The sequence below is a fragment of the Sceloporus occidentalis genome, unplaced genomic scaffold (assembly GCF_023333645.1).
Source record: "Sceloporus occidentalis isolate IW3139 unplaced genomic scaffold, rSceOcc1.0.p SCAF_171, whole genome shotgun sequence".
NCBI classification, from domain to species: Eukaryota; Metazoa; Chordata; class Lepidosauria; order Squamata; family Phrynosomatidae; genus Sceloporus; species Sceloporus occidentalis.
In genome coordinates this window covers 270380-289481 of record NW_028317151.1, presented here as the reverse complement: position 1 = coordinate 289481, position 19102 = coordinate 270380, and the positions used below count along the sequence as shown (strand labels likewise).

The 19102-nt window shown below is 41.6% G+C and overlaps 1 protein-coding gene across 1 annotated transcript in view; it reads left to right on the top strand.

Moving 5' to 3' along the window:
* LOC149279317 (inactive rhomboid protein 1-like) overlaps positions 1 to 19102 on the top strand; it is a 466620-nt gene that overhangs the window by 390275 nt on the left and 57243 nt on the right. The window contains exon 15 of the mRNA XM_089501319.1: positions 14058 to 14158. Within this exon, the coding sequence (XP_089357445.1) occupies positions 14058 to 14158 (101 nt within the window). The remainder of the gene's footprint in view (positions 1 to 14057; positions 14159 to 19102) is intronic.

Sequence of the window (19102 nt, the reverse complement as noted above, 5' to 3'; positions counted from 1 at the left end):
CAAGGGATGGGAATACATTACGGGTTGCCCCCCCAACTGAATTTTTTTTATTATTGATTTTGGTAGATAATCTTTAGATTTGGTTAGCTCAACTGTTTTTTTCGTTAGCTTTATCACACCGTTAGTGGTATTTACAATCCTATTTTCCTTGCCATTCCAGGTGGCACAGGTGAAGAAAGGCTCCGCCTACCAGGTAGGGCAGGAAACACTATAAAAAAAGGAGACCTCCCCCTTCCTCCCCAGTGTTGTTTCCTGCCCTACTCAGATAGCGGTTCGGCTGATGCTTACCTTATTTTTTTTTGTTTTCTCAGAGCCCCAGGGGGGCGTCCTTTTCGGCAACCCAGCAGTGGTCCCGTGTGGATCCAGGGTTCTTGCGGCAGCTTAGGCGGTAGTAACCCCGCGGTCATCGCGGCAACGCATACGAGGCTCAGCCCTCGTTCGGCTCTGCCCACAGCCCAGGGGGCTCACTGGGTTGTGTATCCTTGGGCTCCGGTTCTCTCAGTCCCAGGGAATCCTCAGAGCGAGGCACGGCAGGGTAAGACCTCTAACCGGCTCTGCCGGTTCGCGCCACCCGTTTCAGTAGACTTCCGGGGATTTTCACTCTGCATCACTTCCGGTGCTGCGACCCGGGGTCACGGGAGGTCAATTTGCTGGGAATTTCCGGAAATGATGTCTTCCGGTCCCGGGCACCTAAATGGCTCTATAAAAACACCAGAATGGGTAAGATCTTTCCTTGTTCTTCGTTTTGCTGTATTATTGTATCTACTTTTCTTCTGCTGTGCCTGCCAGTGCCTGAGGATTGTATTTTGCCTTTTCAAGTAGGTGTTGACCCTCTCGGTGGAGGGAGATTTCCGTTGCCTATTCCATTACTTTCTGCAGTTATATATTTGTGTTTTTTCTCCTCAGTCATGTCAGACAAAAATCCGGACATCCCTCCCGAGGCCTCCCCACACAGAAAATCTGTGCAAAAAACAAAACACAAAGCTTGTTCATCCTGTAAGAAGATTCTGCATGATCCTTCGGCCAAAATGTGCAGCTCCTGCTCTCGGCCTAAAGAAGTTTCCACGTCTGAATTTACCTCCTGGTTGAAGGGGGAACTCCAGTCTACCTTTGACTGTTTTCGAGCCATGGCAAGCTCCACTCAACAACCTTACCAGCAGGGTCCACCAAATTTCCTTCCAGATACCCCGGAAGATTATTCGGTTCCATTTTCTGAGTATGACTACCAGTCGAATGACCCCCAGTCTTCGGACGAGGACGGGGAGATTAAAGAGGAAACTTTTTTCTTCCCAGTCGAAGAAACAGGGAAGCTCATCTCTGCAGTCAGATCTACATTGAACCTACAGGATGACGTACCAGTTTCTAAACCAGATCCTTTTCAGGGTCACTCTAGAAAACCGCAGACCTTTCCAGTACACTATTCACTTTCTGCTATTATCACGGAGCAGTGGAAATACCCTGACAGGAGAGTCTTCACATCCTCCAGAATCAAAAAGCTTTTTCCTTTCGATAATAAGAATTCTGATGCCTGGGAAGTCCCGAAAGTGGACACCGCAGTAGCCAAGGCCACGAAAAAAACAGCCATTCCGTTGGAGGACGCGTCCCATTTCAAAGATCTCATGGACAGGAGGGCTGAAAATGCCATCAAAAGATCTTTTGAAGCCAGCTATTGCCATGGTGTCAACTTCTATTCCAGGGACTGAGCAGGTTGCTAGGAACTTGTCCGACACCTGCTCAGCAGTCGATTTCATCTGCGATGCTGCTATTGAATCGCTCCGTGCTTCTGCTGAGGCCACTGCGCTATCAGCGGTTTCTAGACGAGCTCTCTGGCTTAAGTCGTGGGCTGCAGATAATGCCTCAAAACTGTGCAGCATTCCGTTCCAGGGGAGCCACCTCTTCGGCAGCAATCTCGACACGATTCTAGAATCCACTACGGGGGACAAGCACTGATTACCTCAGAGAAGAGGACCACCTCGTTTCAGGTCTAATTACTATAGAGCTCCAAGAGACAGAGAGTCCTACAGGCCCTCAACCTCCAATCAAGACTACCAGTCCTTTCGGGGTAAACCCTACGCAAGAGGTAGATTCCAGAGAGGAAGAGGAAGAGGCAAGGACGGTAAAGCAGGAAGGTTCTGATGCCAGCAGGCTTCAGGGCAGGTTAACCAGTTTCATTCATGGCTGGGAAGAGATAACCTCAGACCCCTGGCTCCTTCACATCATCAAGCAAGGCTATGCATTGGAGCTTACTCACTTACCTGCCCAGAAATTCCTGCTGTCCATGCCCCCTGCAGATCCTTGGAAATGATCGAGGTTCTTCTCCACACTCAACGACTTAATTCACGAGAGAGCTCTGGTTCCGGTTCCTCATCAAAAAATAGGAGAGGGAACCTACTCCCACGTTTTTGTCATGCCAAAACCATCGGGGAAATTCAGGCTGATCATCAACCTACAGTCGGTGAACACCTGTATAAGATAAAATAAAATAAAGTGTTGCGCCTGAAATTGTGAAAAATAGTAAATTACTTATTATTTCAATAAAAGTGCAATATAATGAAAAAACAAATACTTATATTGATTTCCAGTGTTCATTCGTTGTGTCAGTATCAGGTATCAATATATGGAGACATAAAAGAAACAAAAAATCATAGTGCTTTCCGCAAATATGTGTGAATCAAATATATCTTCTATATAGTGTTCCACTCACATGGAAGTGAGCAATAAGTTTGCTCTGACTTGTTGAAATGTATAGTGAGTAAATGTCGGCTTCGTTCCCGCCGAACAAGTTGCTTCGGGACGCCCTCCTCGAGTGTTTGCGTCGTCCGCACAGCAGGGACCCGAGTTTAGCCAATATAAGAACAGAAAGGCAGGGAGGTGAAGTATAAATATATATTTAATATTAAAAAAGATGCAGCATGCTTACATTTAAAAAGCAAACTGTGGCGCGTCTAAGTCTCTCCGTTCCTTTTCAAGGTGAACGATTTGCAGATTTAGCGCGATGACGATAGTCCAACACGCAAACGCGTTTCACCCAATAGGGCTTCTTCAGTGACGTTTTGGTTGATTCTCTCCTCCCTCCTTAAATACTCGATCTCATGTGTGGCATATTAATTGTCTCCTGTTACTTTGTATCCAGTATCAATTAGTTCTCTATGACGTGCATAGATAAAATTTCTATAGTTCATAATGAATATCTGTACACAATATAAAATTGCATATAAACAAATAAATAAAACAATAAATATTAAATATAAAACATACATTTGTATAGTACATAAAAAATCACTTCCTTTCCATAATATATATCCATAAAGGAATTATATAAACAAGAATATATATTATATATAAATACAATTACAGAGAATATATATATAAAACCTATAAAAAAGGAAAAAATAAATATATATATTAGATAAAACATATTGCATTTCAACAGATATTCTAGTCCAGAAAATTGAATAAATCGAAATCTTGATTTAGACCTTTGGGTTTTAAAGTTTTAAGGTCAAAGACCCATTTCATCTCTGTCTGACCTATTTTTTTCACATAGTCACCCCCTCTCCAGTCTTTTTTAACGATTTCAATTCCTATATATGTGAGGCATTTTGGATCACTGTTATGGTATCTAGAAAAATGTATTGGTACAGGATGATTGGTTTTGTTTATTTTTATTCCTCTAACATGTTCGTCTATTCTTTATACCAAAAACATATTTCAAGCAAGTAGATGTTAATAGCTACATTTTATTTAGCAGTGGACATTTTAGTCCCTTGCTAAAAGGAGTCCCGAAGGGGGAACTAATAAGGGTAAAACGAAATTGTACGAAGGAGGATATATTTAAACAACAGGCCAATAAAATTTAAAATGACTTTTTGGAAAAAGGGTACCCACAAGAACTACTAAATAAGACTCTGATGGAAGTCTCTAAGATCCAACAGATTTATTACAATCTAAAACAGTAAAAAGAACAACCAATAATCAAGAAGATATACCTTTAGTCTTAAATTTTGATAAATGCCACTATGAGATGAAAAAAATAATTAAACGACATTGGCCTCTCTTATTAAAAGATGATGATCTACAAAAAATACTTCCAATCAATCCTAGAATCGTATTTAGAGGGGCACCTAACTTAAGCCCTGACTTAACTTCTAGGGACACTAGACCATTAAAGAACAGTCAAAATTAACATTTTTTAAACAGACATAAGGTTTTTTTTAAATGCGGCTATTGTACTACATGTTGAGACACAAACTCTAAGAGTAGCGATACAATAACAAATTTCACATCCAGTGTTACAAATAAACAATACAAAATAAGACACTTACTTAATAACATGTCACACCAAGGGGGTTATATATTTATTGCAATGCCCATGTGGCCTGCAATACATTGGCAGAACGATTCGCCCGTTACATAAAAGAATAGACGAACATGTTAGAGGAATAAAAATAAACAAAACCAATCATCCTGTACCAATAAATTTTTCTAGATACCATAACAGTGATCCAAAATGCCTCACATATATAGGAATTGAAATCGTTAAAAAAGACTGGAGAGGGGGTGACTGTGAAAAAAATAGGTCAGACAGAGATGAAATGGGTCTTTGACCTTAAAACTTTAAAACCCAAAGGTCTAAATCAAGATTTCGATTTATTCAATTTTCTGGACTAATATATCTGTTGAAATGCAATATGTTTTATCTAATATATATATTTATTTTTTCCTTTTTTATAGGTTTTATATATATATTCTCTGTAATTGTATTTATATATAATATATATTCTTGTTTATATAATTCCTTTATGGATATATATTATGGAAAAGAAGTGATTTTTTATGTACTATACAAATGTATGTTTTATATTTAATATTTATTGTTTTATTTATTTGTTTATATGCAATTTTGTATTGTGTACAGATATTCATTATGAACTATAGAAATTTTATCTATGCATTTGCACCAAAATATATGGCATTTCATTTTATCTCTATTTGATCTTATATATATTTTTAGATGAACTATAAAATGGGGAGATTCTTAATTGGAGATGCACTTTATGGTTGATGAATATTATACATTTAAATGATTATTTAAATATTTATTATATTGATAGATTAGAATTGATTTTATATATTATATATTTTCTGTGCTAATGTATGGAAGTATTCTTAATTGATTGTTTAAACATATATCATGTCATATGAATTCATTGTATGTACCATCGCTATTTGATTTAATGTAACAAGGGTTAATGAACATGCCATAGAAAGATAATTAACACCTGACACAATGTAACAAGAGTCAATTAACACGTCATAGAGAACTAATTGATACTGGATACAAAGTAACAGGAGACAAATAATATGCCACACATGAGATCGAGTATTTAAGGAGGGAGGAGAGAATCAACCAACACGTCACTGAAGAAGCCCTATTGGGTGAAACGCTTTTGCGTGTTGGACTATCGTCATCGCGCTAAATCTGCAAATCGTTCACCTTGAAAAGGAACGGAGAGACTTAGACGCGCCACAGTTTGCTTTTTAAATGTAAGCATGCTGCATCTTTTTTAATATTAAATATATATTTATACTTCACCTCCCTGCCTTTCTGTTCTTATATTGGCTAAACTCGGGTCCCTGCTGTGCGGACGACGCAAACACTCGAGGAGGGCGTCCCGAAGCAACTTGTTCGGCGGGAACGAAGCCGACATTTACTCACTATACATTTCAACAAGTCAGAGCAAACTTATTGCTCACTTCCATGTGAGTGGAACACTATATAGAAGATATATTTGATTCACACATATTTGCGGAAAGCACTATGATTTTTTGTTTCTTTTATGTCTCCATATATTGATACATGATACTGACACAACGAATGAACACTGGAAATCAATATAAGTATTTGTTTTTTCATTATATTGAAATAATAAGTAATTCACTATTTTTCACAATTTCAGGCGCAACACTTTATTTTATTTTGTTTATTTAGATTTTTGGCATTTTTGGGGTTATCCTAATAGTGTTTGCTGCATTTTTTTCATATTCACTTATATTTATTTATTTATTGATTTATGTATATATATATATATATATATATATATATATATATATATTATTGTTTAATTATTTAACTATATTTAAGCGCCTGATCACTATTATTATTACCTGTATAAGATACAACAGGTTCTGGATGGAATCCCTGAAGTCCGCCACAGAGATTATTTCTTCGGGGGACTTCATGGTCACCATAGACCTTCGGGATGCCTATTTACATGTTCCCATCAGAAGAGACCATCAAAGATTCCTCCATCTGGCCGTTCTATTGCCTCAGGGTATTCGACATTTCCAGTTCCAGGCTCTTCCTTTTGGAATTGCTTCAGCACCACGGATTTTCACGAAGCTCATGTCGGTGGTCGTGGCCTTCCTGAGGCAGAAGGGCATAAAGGTGGTCCCATACCTGGACCATTGGCTCCTCATAGCGGCCTCGGCAACATTGCTCCAGTCCCATCTAGAGGTATCTCTCAGGACCCTCCACAGCCTAGAATGGCTAGTAAACATACAAAAGTCACAGTTACTCCCAAACAGACGTCTTACCTTTCTGGGAATGATCCTTGACTCACACGTACAGAAGACGTTTCTCCCTCGGGACAAGATCCTAAGATCCTAAAGAACAAGTCAGTGTCCATCAGATCCATCATGTCATTGCTCGGTCTAATGACCTCCTCCATTTCAGCGGTTCCCTGGGCACTTGCTCACGCAACACCTCTTCAACAGTTTCTACTGGATCACTGGGATCGCTCCATGACGTCCTTATACAAGAAGGTCCGACTTTCTCCCTTCGTTCTGGCATCACTCCGATGGAGGCTGACAGCCAGGAATCTTTCGCAGGGACTCGCTTGGCAGACGAGAGACTGGGTAGTAATTTTCACCGAATCCAGTTTGAGAGGCTGGGGTGCAGTTATGGGAAACAATATAACCCAGGAAACTTGGTCTCCTCAAGAATCAAAGCTGCACATCAATCTTCTAGAACTGTTTGCAGTCTGGAGGGCTCTAAGGTTCTGGTCTCCAATCCTGTGCCACAAGTCTCTCAGGATCCTTTCAGACAACGTCACCGTTGTGGCCTACCTTTCCAAACAAGGTGGCACCAGAAGCAGACGCCTGCAGACCCTGACCGCTCAGATCTGCCAATGGGCGGAGTTCAGTCACTGCACCCTCTCCGCAGTTCATCTCAAGGGTTCACTGAATCAGGAAGCGGATTACCTCAGCAGGAACTCAGTACTTCAAGGAGAATGGTCCTTAAACAAAGGTGTCTTCGCCTTCATCGCAAGGAAATGGGGTACTCCTCAGATAGACCTGATGGCCATGCATCTGAACAAACAGGTAGAGGAGTTTTTCTCTCTTTCACCAGTCGGCCGACCCCGAGCCCTGGAAGCACTCTCGCAGACCTGGGACTTCGATCTCGCATATGTTTTTCCCCCACTTCCCCTTTTCTCTGGAAAATTCAGGAAACCCCTCAAAAAGTCATCCTGGTTGTTCCTTTCTGGCCTCGAAGAATCTGGTTTTCAGACTTTACCAACCTGACCATAGACGAGCCCATGCTTCTTCCTCAGGTGAAGGATATTCTCGTTCAATGCCCTGTTCTCCACCCAGATCCCTCCCGGTTCAACCTCTCAGCATGGCTTCTGAAAGGGAGACCCTGACCTCAAAGGGATTAGCTTCATCAGTGGTGGAAACTATTCTCTCCAGCCACAAGAAAACTACTACTGCTAAATACCAGAAGGTTTGAGAAACGTTCATCACCTGTTGCAATGTGCACAAAGTGTCCTCTCCATCCATCCGTGAGGTGCTGCGTTTTTTTCAGGACAGCTTTGATAAAGGGTTACAACCTTCTACTATCAGGGTCCAGATTTCGGCCCTGAGCAACTTCTTGGACTTCAATCTGGCTACCCATCCCTGGATCTCCAGATTTTCTAAAGAGATGTGCAGACTTCGACCCAGGCTCCGTCCGTCGGTTCTACCTTGGGACCTTAATCTCGTGTTGCACCAACTCACCACGTCTCCTTTTGAGCCTCTAGAGGATACCTCGCTGAAGCTGCTCACTTCCGCTAGGAGGGTGAGTGAGCTCCAGAGTGGAACCTTTTCTCAGGATTCTGCCGGACTGCATTATCCTCCGTTTACCACCAGAGTTTCTCCCTAAAGTAGTCTCACCTTTCCATTCGGATCAGGATATCGTCCTACCTACTTTATGTCCGGATCCCAAGAATCCCAAAGAGCTGGAAGTCCACTCGCTAGATCCGCGGAGGTATATCCTGACTTATCTCTCACGTACGTCTGCCTGGAAGAAAACTAACTCTCTCTTTCTGTCCTCTGCGGGGATCCGCAAGGGCAGATCAGTATCCAGGGCTTCCATTAGCCACTGGCTTAAGGACGCAATCACCTTCTGCTACATCTCCGCGGGAAGAGTACCTCCCTCCGGCCTGAAGACACACTCGACCAGATCTGTCTCGACTTCCTGGGCTGAACTCTCCGGGGTGAATCTGTCTCTCATTTGCAAGGCAGCGACCTGGAGGTCGATTCATACGTTCGTAAGGCAGTATAGGCTGAATCTTCATCTCTCTGACGAGTCTCAATTTGGTCGTCGTGTCCTGCAGACTGGAATCCTTCCCTCCCTATCTCGCTAATTCTTCACCTGTGCCACCTGGAATGGCAAGGAAAGTGAGAATTCTTATCTGGGAATTCCTTTTCCTTGTCCATTTCCAAGGTGGCACACTTTTACTCCCACCCATTAAATTTGCTTTTGCTTGTCTATTATTTGTCTGAGTCTTTCTTTTTAACCACACTGGGGAGGAAGGGGGAGGTCTCCTTTTTTTATAGTGTTTCCTGCCCTACCTGGTAGGCGGAGCCTTTCTTCACCAGTGCCACCTTGGAAATGGACAAGGAAAAGGAATTCCCAGGTAAGAATTCTCACTTTGTATGCAGGAATACATACGGGTTGCCCCTCCAACTGAAATTTGGAATTTATGTCCTGCTGAGCTCTGTTCCTTGGAATTCAGGGGTGGTCCGCACAGGGCGCCTGAACACCTAAGACCGGCCCTGGAAACACTATACAAAGCTAAAAGATAGGAAATAAAGCATTTAGGAAATAAAACATCCCTGCACACAAAATAGGATTGTGAATACAGCCTCCTGTGTGATAGATCTGACAAAAAAAAACAGTTGATCTAACCAGATCTAACAAATATCTACCTAAATCCATAAAAAAAATCCAAATTTCAGTTGGGGGGGCGACCCGTATGTATACCCATCCCCCGCACACAAAATAGGATTGTGAATACCGCCTCCTGCGTAATGGATCTAACAAAAATGACTATTAATCTTACCGGATCTAACGCATATCTACCAAAATCCATTAAAAAATTCCAAATTTCAGTTGAGGGGGGCCAACCCATATGTATTGCCACCCCCCCCAACAAAATAGAATTGGGAATACAGCCTCCTGCCTGATAGATCTAATGAAAAAAACTATTGATCTTACTAGATCTAACGAATATCTACCAAAATCCATCAAAACATTTCCAAATTTCAGTTGAGGGGGGGCAACCCGTATGTATTCCCATCCCCCCCCCACGAAATAGGATTGTGAATACCGCCTCCTTCGTGATAGATCTAACGAAAAAAACAGTTGATCTAACCGGATCTAACGAATATCTACCAAAATCCATGAAAAAAAATCCAAATTTCAGTTGAGGGGGGGGCCAACTCGTATGTATACCCATCCCCCGCACACAAAATAGAATTGTGAATACCGCCTCCTGCGTGATAGATCTAATGAAAAAAACTGTTGATCTAACCGGATCTAACGAATATCTACCAAAATCCATTAAAAAAAATTTCCAAATTTCAGTTGAGGGGGGCTGGCTATGGGTTAGCCCCCCTGAAAAAGATTCTTAATATTGCCTATTTTAGAGTAGATCTAACGAAAAAAACAGTTGATCAAACCTGATCTAACAAAGATCTAACAAATCTTTTGTAAAAATTCTTAATATGGGGGGGCTAACTAGGGGGAGGTCAAGAAAATAGCTAAATTACTTTATAGTACCACTACAGCCACTTTAGAGCTTTGCTTAGTACAGTTGTCATCACACAGTCAATCTTTCTTTAAAGAATGTGAAAAAATAATTGTTAACAGCAAAACACATAAGCTTCACTGCTTGCTGGACAAAACATGCAGCACTTATGTGGCTGGACTCACTAGAGTTCACAATAAGTTCACTTAACTGATGTACTGGGTGTCGCTGTGGCAGAGCCTGTCCTGGTGCGCGTGTGTGTCTGGGTGTCGGTGTGTCAGAGCCTATCCTGGTGTGTGTGTGTGTGTCTGGGTGTCGCTGGGGCAGAGCCTGTCCTGGTGTTTGTGTTTGGGTGTTGGTGAGGCAGATCCTGTCCTGGTATGTGTGTGTTTGGGTGTCGCTGAGGCAGAGCCTGTCCAGGTATGTATGTTTGGGTGTCCCTGGGGCAGAGCCTGTCCTGTTATGTGTGTGTTTGGGTGTCGCTGGGGCAGAGTCTGTCCTGGTATGTGTGTGTCTGGGTGTCGGTGTGGCAGAGCCTATCCTGGTGTGTGGGTTTTTGGGTGTCAGTGTGGCAGAGCCTGTCCTGGTATGTGGGTTTTTGGGTGTCGGTGTGGCAGAGCCTGTCCTGGTATGTGTGTGTTTGGGTGTCGCTGGGGCAGTCTGTCCTGGTATATGTGTGTCTGGGTGTCGGTGTGGCAGAGCCTGTCCTGGTGTGTGGGTTTTTGGGTGTCAGTGTGGCAGAGCCTGTCCTGGTATGTGGGTTTTTGGGTGTCGCTGGGGCAGAGCCTGTCCTGGTATGTGTGTGTTTGGGTGTCGCTGGGGCAGAGTCTGTCCTGGTATGTGTGTGTCTGGGTGTCAGTGTGACAGAGCCTGTCCTGGTGTGTGGGTTTTTGGGTGTCGGTGTGGCAGAGCCTGACCTGGTGTGTATTTGGTCATCGGTTTCCTGGCACTTTACTTACTGTACGATAAAATGCCCTCCTGAATTTGTAGTCACTTTAGAGGACAAAACTTTCTTGGCCCAGAAAGCAGTGAGAGGAAAAGTAAAGGTTGTGTTATTTATTCCATTTCAATAAGCAGGTCTTATCACAATGGCATAGTCGCAGAAACTTGGATGGTGGTTGTGAAACCCAAGTTAATTGTAAGGCCTGATTAATTTCTGCTCTACAGGGGACAATTCCCTTTGGTTTCAAAATCCTTCCCAGCTTAAGGGAGAACCTTTTACACACACACACACACACACACACACTAGCAGAACTGAAACTTTTTTATTCTAAAAGTTTTTGCAGTAGCAAATGTTTTGATTCCACGTCTAATCTCTGTAATTTTGGCCCTTTAATACTTTGTTTCTGGAATTTTAATACGGATAATGTGATAAAAATTAATGATTTATAATTATTTGGAAGGCAAATAGCGTGACTCAGGTATGTATGATGGGAGCGTGTGGGTACAAGAGCTCGACCACGAGATACAATATATGTGGCTAGTGTCCAAATGTTTCCAGGGCTGTTTTTCATTCCCAGTCTGGCACTGAAGGTACTATGTAAGGGATGGATGTGGCCCTCTTGAACATAAAAAATAGATTTACATACTAGTTCTCAAAATTATTATTTTTTACATGTTTCTATGTTTCTAAGGGGAATCTTAAACCCATTTTACACCATCAGAAGTTGGTTAGGAAGTAAATAAATTCTGTCTCCAATCTGTTTGTATATTGTCACCATAGTTAGGGGTACATTTTAATCCATTGCTTTCTCACTTCTGCCTGGGCTTCTATGTCGGAGGATGTCTGCGTGCATCGTGCAGACCTTCACCTGCTGCCCTACTAGACAGCAAGGAATCTGAAGCACTGGGAGAAGTCTAGGAAAGCACTGGTAGGGCGGGGGAGGGCAAGAGTGGCAAATGGGGGGTATAAGGACTTTCTGGAGCCATAGTAGCATATAGGGGGTTAAAAGGAATATCAGGGAGGCAGAGTGGTATATAGGGGTGTATAAGGCATGTCTGGGGGGCAGAGTGGCATATAGGGGTATAAGGCATGCAGAGTTGCATATAGGGGGTCAAGAGGCATATCTGGGTGGCAGAGTAGCATATAGGAGGGTATAAGGCATATCTGGTGGCAAAGTGGCATATCAGGGAGGCAGAGTGTCATATAGGGGCTATAAGGCATTCCTGGGGGGCAGATGTGCATAACTATGGGCAGGTTTGCAAATAAAAGGAAATAAAAACAAAAATGCATTTTTCTCAATCATAATTTTTATTAAATATGAAAAAATAGTTTATATGTGAATATTTACTAGTAAAACCTTTTTCTTATAGGGTAATCTTATATCCAGGCTTTCCTTTTTCCTAAATCAATATTCAAATTTTGGGGGATCGTCTTATAATCAAGCAAATACAGTAATTCTCTGTCAACCTTCAAAAGAGTAATGCACAAGTGTATGGAATCCTTGGTATAAGACCTATGTGTAGACACATACTTAATAAGTACCCTGTCAAGGTAAATGGCAACAGGCTGAAATATTGAGTCTGTCCTGGGACACAATGGGCCTGCCAGGTGGATGAGTATTTGTGTATTTTAGATAAGTATAATATAATGTGTGGAATGTATGTAAAGAGTTAAAATACTAGCATTTAAAATACCTGTCAGGCTCATCATCTCAGCCCTTACTGGATGTTGGAGTCCAGAGCGCAGGAGTGTAAGAACGCATACAGCAATAGAAACACACTTCAAAAACAAGACACAAGCAGAATGTTTGGTTATAGGTATATTAAACAAAGCAAAGCAGACATCTCACCATAAGTAGCAGAGTAGGAGGCATATCATTCATACAGACTGCCGGGGAGTATGAAGGTAGAAAAGTCCAGGTAAGTATCCAAAAGGGTCTGGGACAGGTAGCAAGCAAAAAGGGGAAATCCAGTAGGCAGTCCAGGTCAAACAGGTAACAGGCTGGCAAAAGGGTAAATCCAAAAGGCAGTCCGGGTCAAAAAGGTAACAGGCAGCCAGGCATCTCCAATAGACAGATCCAGAGTCTGGCATGAACTATGGCTCCAAAGAACTCAATGAACTCACCACTCTGTTACTGGGAGGCAGGGATATAAAGCCTGTTCATTATGCAGGTGTGAATGGTCTAGGCTTCAGGTGAGGGAGGCAGGGTAATAGCATCACCTAACACATCTGAACAGAAATACACAGCACATTGATTAATATACATAGGCAGATAATACAAACATGGTACAGGATGCCACAAAGGACAGGGAACAAGGCAAGGAACACAGGGGGTGGAGTGAGGAGCTGAGATCCTCAGATGTATAAGGGAAAGAGGGCAAAGGCACATTGTTATTATTATTATTATTATTTATTGTTTTATATAGTGCCATCAAATTCCGTAGCGCTGTACAATGGGTAGACAGGACATATCAAGTAGTATGTAACATAAATAGACTAACAGAGGCAACAGGTGAGGAGGGCCCTGCTCAAAAGAGCTTACAGTCTAGACACAAATAAACAAGACAGCAAGCTGTGGAGAGAAGTTCAACTCCAGGCAGACCTCTACCACGCCTGGCAGTTTCAAACATATATGACCGGCTTCAAAGATGTCCTAAGTAAGTCATGACCAGATTTGAAAAAAATGGTGTGCAGTATATGAGAAAGAAGACAATTACAGCTAAACATGAACACCGCAGAAATATTTAAACAGTAATTGTCACGAAGGGTACAAACCCCCCCCCAAAACAAAACAGCTTTGTCTTTTAGGGGTTAATATGCATGCTTTTTAGTAAAATTGTCAGGGAAAGTATACTGCTCCTTTAAGCAGTTTTGCGCACTACTTGTTTGGTTTTGTTACAAAATGTTTCTGGTTGTTTTTCCTTTTTGTCAATTAAATGTTATATCATATTAAACTTGGGATTCAAGGGAAATATTCTCATGTAAAGTTTTTGTTCCAATGCAATAAATGAATACATGATAAAAAAAACACTTGTAATTCTTAGGTTCATTGCATGGATGATGTATGTGGTCTTCTGCCATTCCTGAATCCAGAAGTTCCAGACCAGTTCTATAGGTTATGGCTCTCTTTGTTCCTGCATGCAGGGTATGTAACTTTTTGCAATTTTACTGCATGTTTCTAATGTCAGGGTTGCCATCAGAGGTTTTGAGGCCCTTTACAGAACAAATGGTCTGAAGCGCCCTCAATGAAATGGTGGAGACAAGCTGTTTGGGCATAAAGATAGCAGAGACAAGCTATTTGAGCACACAGACAAGCCACTTCAGGGCAAAGCATCGCAGGAAAATAGAGATACATCTACCAGTGAGGACTAGGATGACTACATTTTACCCTGTAGCAAAAAAGTTTTACTAGTAAATATTAATTCACGTGTAAACTATTTTAATAAAAACTATGGAAAAAAAATTTTTTTGTTTTTATTTCCTTTTATTTGCCACTCTGCCCTAGTTACTATTTTATAAACAATTAAAAACCATGATGATTTTAGATGTAATATTTATATCATAAAATACACACAGCCATTACCAGTCATGAGCAGTTTCAGTCAATTGGCTGAGACCTCTTTCACACCAGTGAGTGCTCCATTCCTTTAGTGGTCCAGTGCTGAGCTCTTTTTATTGTTTTGTTTTTTAAAACGGAAGGAAGCAGGTCCCCCACAACAGCCAGGTACCTTACAACTGTAATGGTTTTACTCCTCTGATGGCGACCCTGTTTAATGTTACATAGTTATATAGGCTGAAAAAAGACATGCGTCCATCAAGTTCAGCCTTTCCTATGTCTGTTAATTTGTTGCTGTTGATCCAGTTTGGCTTTTTCCAATTTTGCACTAACCAGGGAAAAAATTCCTTTTTGACCCCAAAATGACAGTCAGATTTCTCCTTGGATCAATAAGCTGTTTCCCCATAATTCCAGAACTAATAGTGACATAAAGTCACAATTTTATTAAAGACAGGAGGCGGGTATTATGCTTTACTTTCTTTACTACTCCCAATAGCAGCAACAATGGAGTAAACTTTTTTAAAACATATATAAAGAGAAAAAACTTATCAGGTACATATACATGTGCATAACATAACCTGGATAACTGATAACCAATCATAGTGCAGCACAGGTTATAAAAGGTAAAGTCACAGAGTGTAGTTCCACTTTCTTTCTGCAACCGTATATGATGAAACAACAGATAACATGGAACCAGAACTTGAAGAAAACGGAGGGACAATCCAAGAGATGAATCTTGAATCCGAAGGGCATGGAAAAAATAATCAAGCTGAAAGGATAAAACACATGCCATTAACAAATGTAAACCGGACTAAGAAATATATAACAACCTGCGGTGGGACTACTAAATACAGTCATTAGACATATAGTAAGTGGAGGGATAATACTCGCATCCTGTCTTTAATAAAATTGTGACTTTATGTCACTATTAGTTCGAAAAATCTGGAATTTCATTAAAGACAGGAGGCTCATATTATGCTAGCTTAAAGCTAACACTGACATAAAATAAAACTATACAAATACGTGCTAGAAACATGTTGAATGGGTTTAAAATAAAACGTTTTAAAGGTAGACTTTGCAGACCAATTGGCTGCTTTAATAATGTCATGTAAGCTACCGCCTGCAATGTAAGTCTTAGAGGTCATTGCAGCATGTGAAGAGTGTGCCCCAAATTTAGTAGTATCAATCCCTGCCCTAGCCATAATTAACCTGATCCACCTAGCTATAGTAGCCGTGGAAACTGGCGAAAAGGGCTTGCGAAAAGAAATGAGTAATTGAGTATATGTGATCGCAAGGGTTTAGTCAATATAGATTCATATATTTGTAAACATTGCACAACACATAATTTTGGGTTAAAGACCTCAGCTAAATTAGTCTTAGTGCGTCTAACGACATTAAAACGTACACCATCAGGACTAAATATTCTATTTGAGACATCTAAGGCCTTAACATCAGAGACTCTTTTAAAAGAAATCAAACATAACAAGGTGGATAATTTTAAAGTCAAATCTTTAATAGACAATCTATCCTTATCTTCCCAAGATAGAAACATGTTAAGGATTAAGTTAACATCCCAGGTGTCTTGATATTTAGGAACAGGAGGTCTCTTCAAATGGATACATTTCATCAGTCAACAGACTAATGGATGTTTTCCGATTGGCACCTGGTCCACAAACATATGTTGAGCAGAAATAGCAGAACGATATACATTGAAGGTTCGATATGCTTTGCCTTGGTCATAAATGGATGACAAGAAATTAATTATTCTTGGAATAGGAGCACATACGGGATCCAAGTTTTGTTCCATGCACCAGCTAACCCAAATTTTCCAGGCTGATCGGTAAGTACTTCTGGTACCTGGTGCCCATGCCTCTGATAAGAGTTCATGAGTAGATGTTGAAAAGTGCTCGTGGAAACCGGATTCCCGGAGATCAGCCACGCCATGAGAGAAAGGTTGTTCTGTAGAATCAGCGGGTGATGATCCCCTTTGGAGTTTGTCAAAATATTCTGCCACCTCGGAAGTAGACGAGGTGTGTCCATGGTCAATTCTAGAAGATGGGGAAACCATGGTTGAAACGTCCAGAATGGGGTGATTAGGACTAAAGTTGCCTGTTGATTTTCAACTTGAGACAGAACTCCCGTGATCATGGTGAACGGTGGAAAGGCATTATTTGTGCTGATGGACCAATCTTGAAAGAAGGCGTCCGATCCTGACGCTTCTGGGTCTGGGCGCCAACTGAAAAACTTTGGTAATTGGTGATTTAAACGAGACGCGAACAGATCGACGTTGAGAGGTCCCCAGAGATGATAAAGCTGATTGAATATTGATTAGTGTAGTTTCCAATCGCTGTGATCCATTAGGTATCTCGTTCCGATCTGCTATCACATTGGATAAACCCGGCAGATATTCTGTTTTCAGAGTTATCCTGCGATCCAAGCAAAAATGTCAAAAGTCTTTTGACAACTCTGCCAGTTCCTTCGATCATGTGCCTCCTAGGTTGTTGATTTATTGAACTGCTGAGATATTGTCCATGTGAAGGAGGATACAGCAGTTGACTTTGTCTTTGGCTAGACTTTTCAATGCAAAGGACCCTGCCAATAATTCCAGACAATTTATATGTAGATCCGCTTCCTCCATGGACCATTTCCCGCCTGTAGAGGTCTGGCTTGCCCGAGCTCCCCATCCTATGAGGCTGGCATCCAATTCTATGATAAAGTCTGGAAGAGAGTTGAAAATGGCTTTCCCATTCCATGCAGTTATATGTTTGAGCCACCAAAGGTGTTCCTCTCTGACTTCGATGGTCAGAGAAATTTCGTCGGAATATGCTAAGCCTTGACGAAGATGTCGAGCCTTCAACCTTTGAAGTGCACGATAATGAAGCGGAGCTGGAAATATGGCCTGGATTGAAGATAACAGGCCCACTATTCGTGCCAGCAGACAAAGGGATAACTTCTCCTTGTGAAGAACTGCTTTGATTTCCTTGCAAATCATCTTTAGTTTTGTTGGCGGTAGACTGAGTGTTTGAGGAATAGAATCTCCATATTGGGAGATGGTCAGAGATTTGACTTGTCCCAGTTGATGCAGAAACCTAATTGTTGAAGCAAAGTGAGCGTCAAAGAGGTATGAATGCGGATCGTTTTCCAATTGTGGGCCATGATGAGGATATCGTCCAAATAAATCATGAGACGTATCCCTCTGGTCCTGAGGTTTGCCACCACTGGTTTCATCAACTTGGTGAAACACCAAGGCGCTGAAGATAGACCGGAGGGAATGCATGTGAATTGTCATTTCGTCCGTGTCCATATGAATTGAAGGAATTGTCTGGATTCTGGGTGAACAGTTACTGTAAGATATGCATCTTTTAAATCTATCTTTACCATTAGATCGTTGGGCTTCAGGAGGTCCCTTAGACAGTGGATTCCTTCCATCTTGAAATGATTGTACTTCACCCAATGATTGAGAGTTTGCAGGTTGATGACTGGTCTCATGCCTTGTTCTTTCTTCTTCACTAAGAAGATGTTGCTGAGGAACCCTGGAGCATGAAAAGTTGTTGGACAGCACCTTTGGTGATCAATTCTTGTATTTCGTCGTCTATAAGTCTGCTTTCTTCCTTGGAGAAAAGGAAGGGAGACAGAAGACTTACCTGTTCTGGCCATGCATAAAAATCTATTCTGTATCCTTTGATTGTGTTTAAAACCCAGAGGTCAGAACTGAGTTCTGACCAGGTCTGGAAAAAATGGGCGAGTCTGCCACCCAACAGAACATGAGAAGAATTCAAAGCAAAATGTCTTACCTGAGGAAGGTGTTGTTCTAGTGAAACCTCGCTGACCCCGAGCACGCCATGGTCTTCCTCGTGACGGAAAGAATGGGTAGGATTGGTACACAGATTGGTAACTGGACTGATACCCGAGTTGATATCCGGAATAGTTTCTGCCTCTGTTTGAGGAAGAAAGGCCTCTGTAACCCTCTTAGGATGAAGGGGTTGATTTCTGGGCCTTGTCCAGAGATGAGAAGATGCCCACAAATTTCCCAATATTCTTTAGAAACTCATCCCCGAATAATAAGCCATCAGCTGATGCTCCTGGCTCCTCAGTGGCCATATGGGCCAATTGGGGGTCAATTTTTATTATGATAGACCTACGTCTTTCAGAGGATAGTGACACATTAGCGTTCCCTAATAGGCACATTAATCTTTGCAACCATCCACGTCGACAGGAGGGACTCCTCGATTAGATCAAACATTTCAGTGACAGGTCCAACCAAATCTAAAAGCCTGTCTTGGCAATTTCTAAATGGTCTATCCATCTTTTTGGGATCTTTGCCAGATTTTTTCAGATATTGGACAATTTTTGGATCAAATTCTGGCATCCAACAAGCCTTATTAGCCAACGGTGGACGGGGCATTTAGCCCGCATTTTATTCCTAGAGGCCTTGGTTAAAGGTTTGCTCTACAAATTTGGCTACAGTGGAATTTGGAGTCCATTCGGCTGATCTAGGATGTCTGATCTTCTCAGGATAAAAAAGGGAATTTC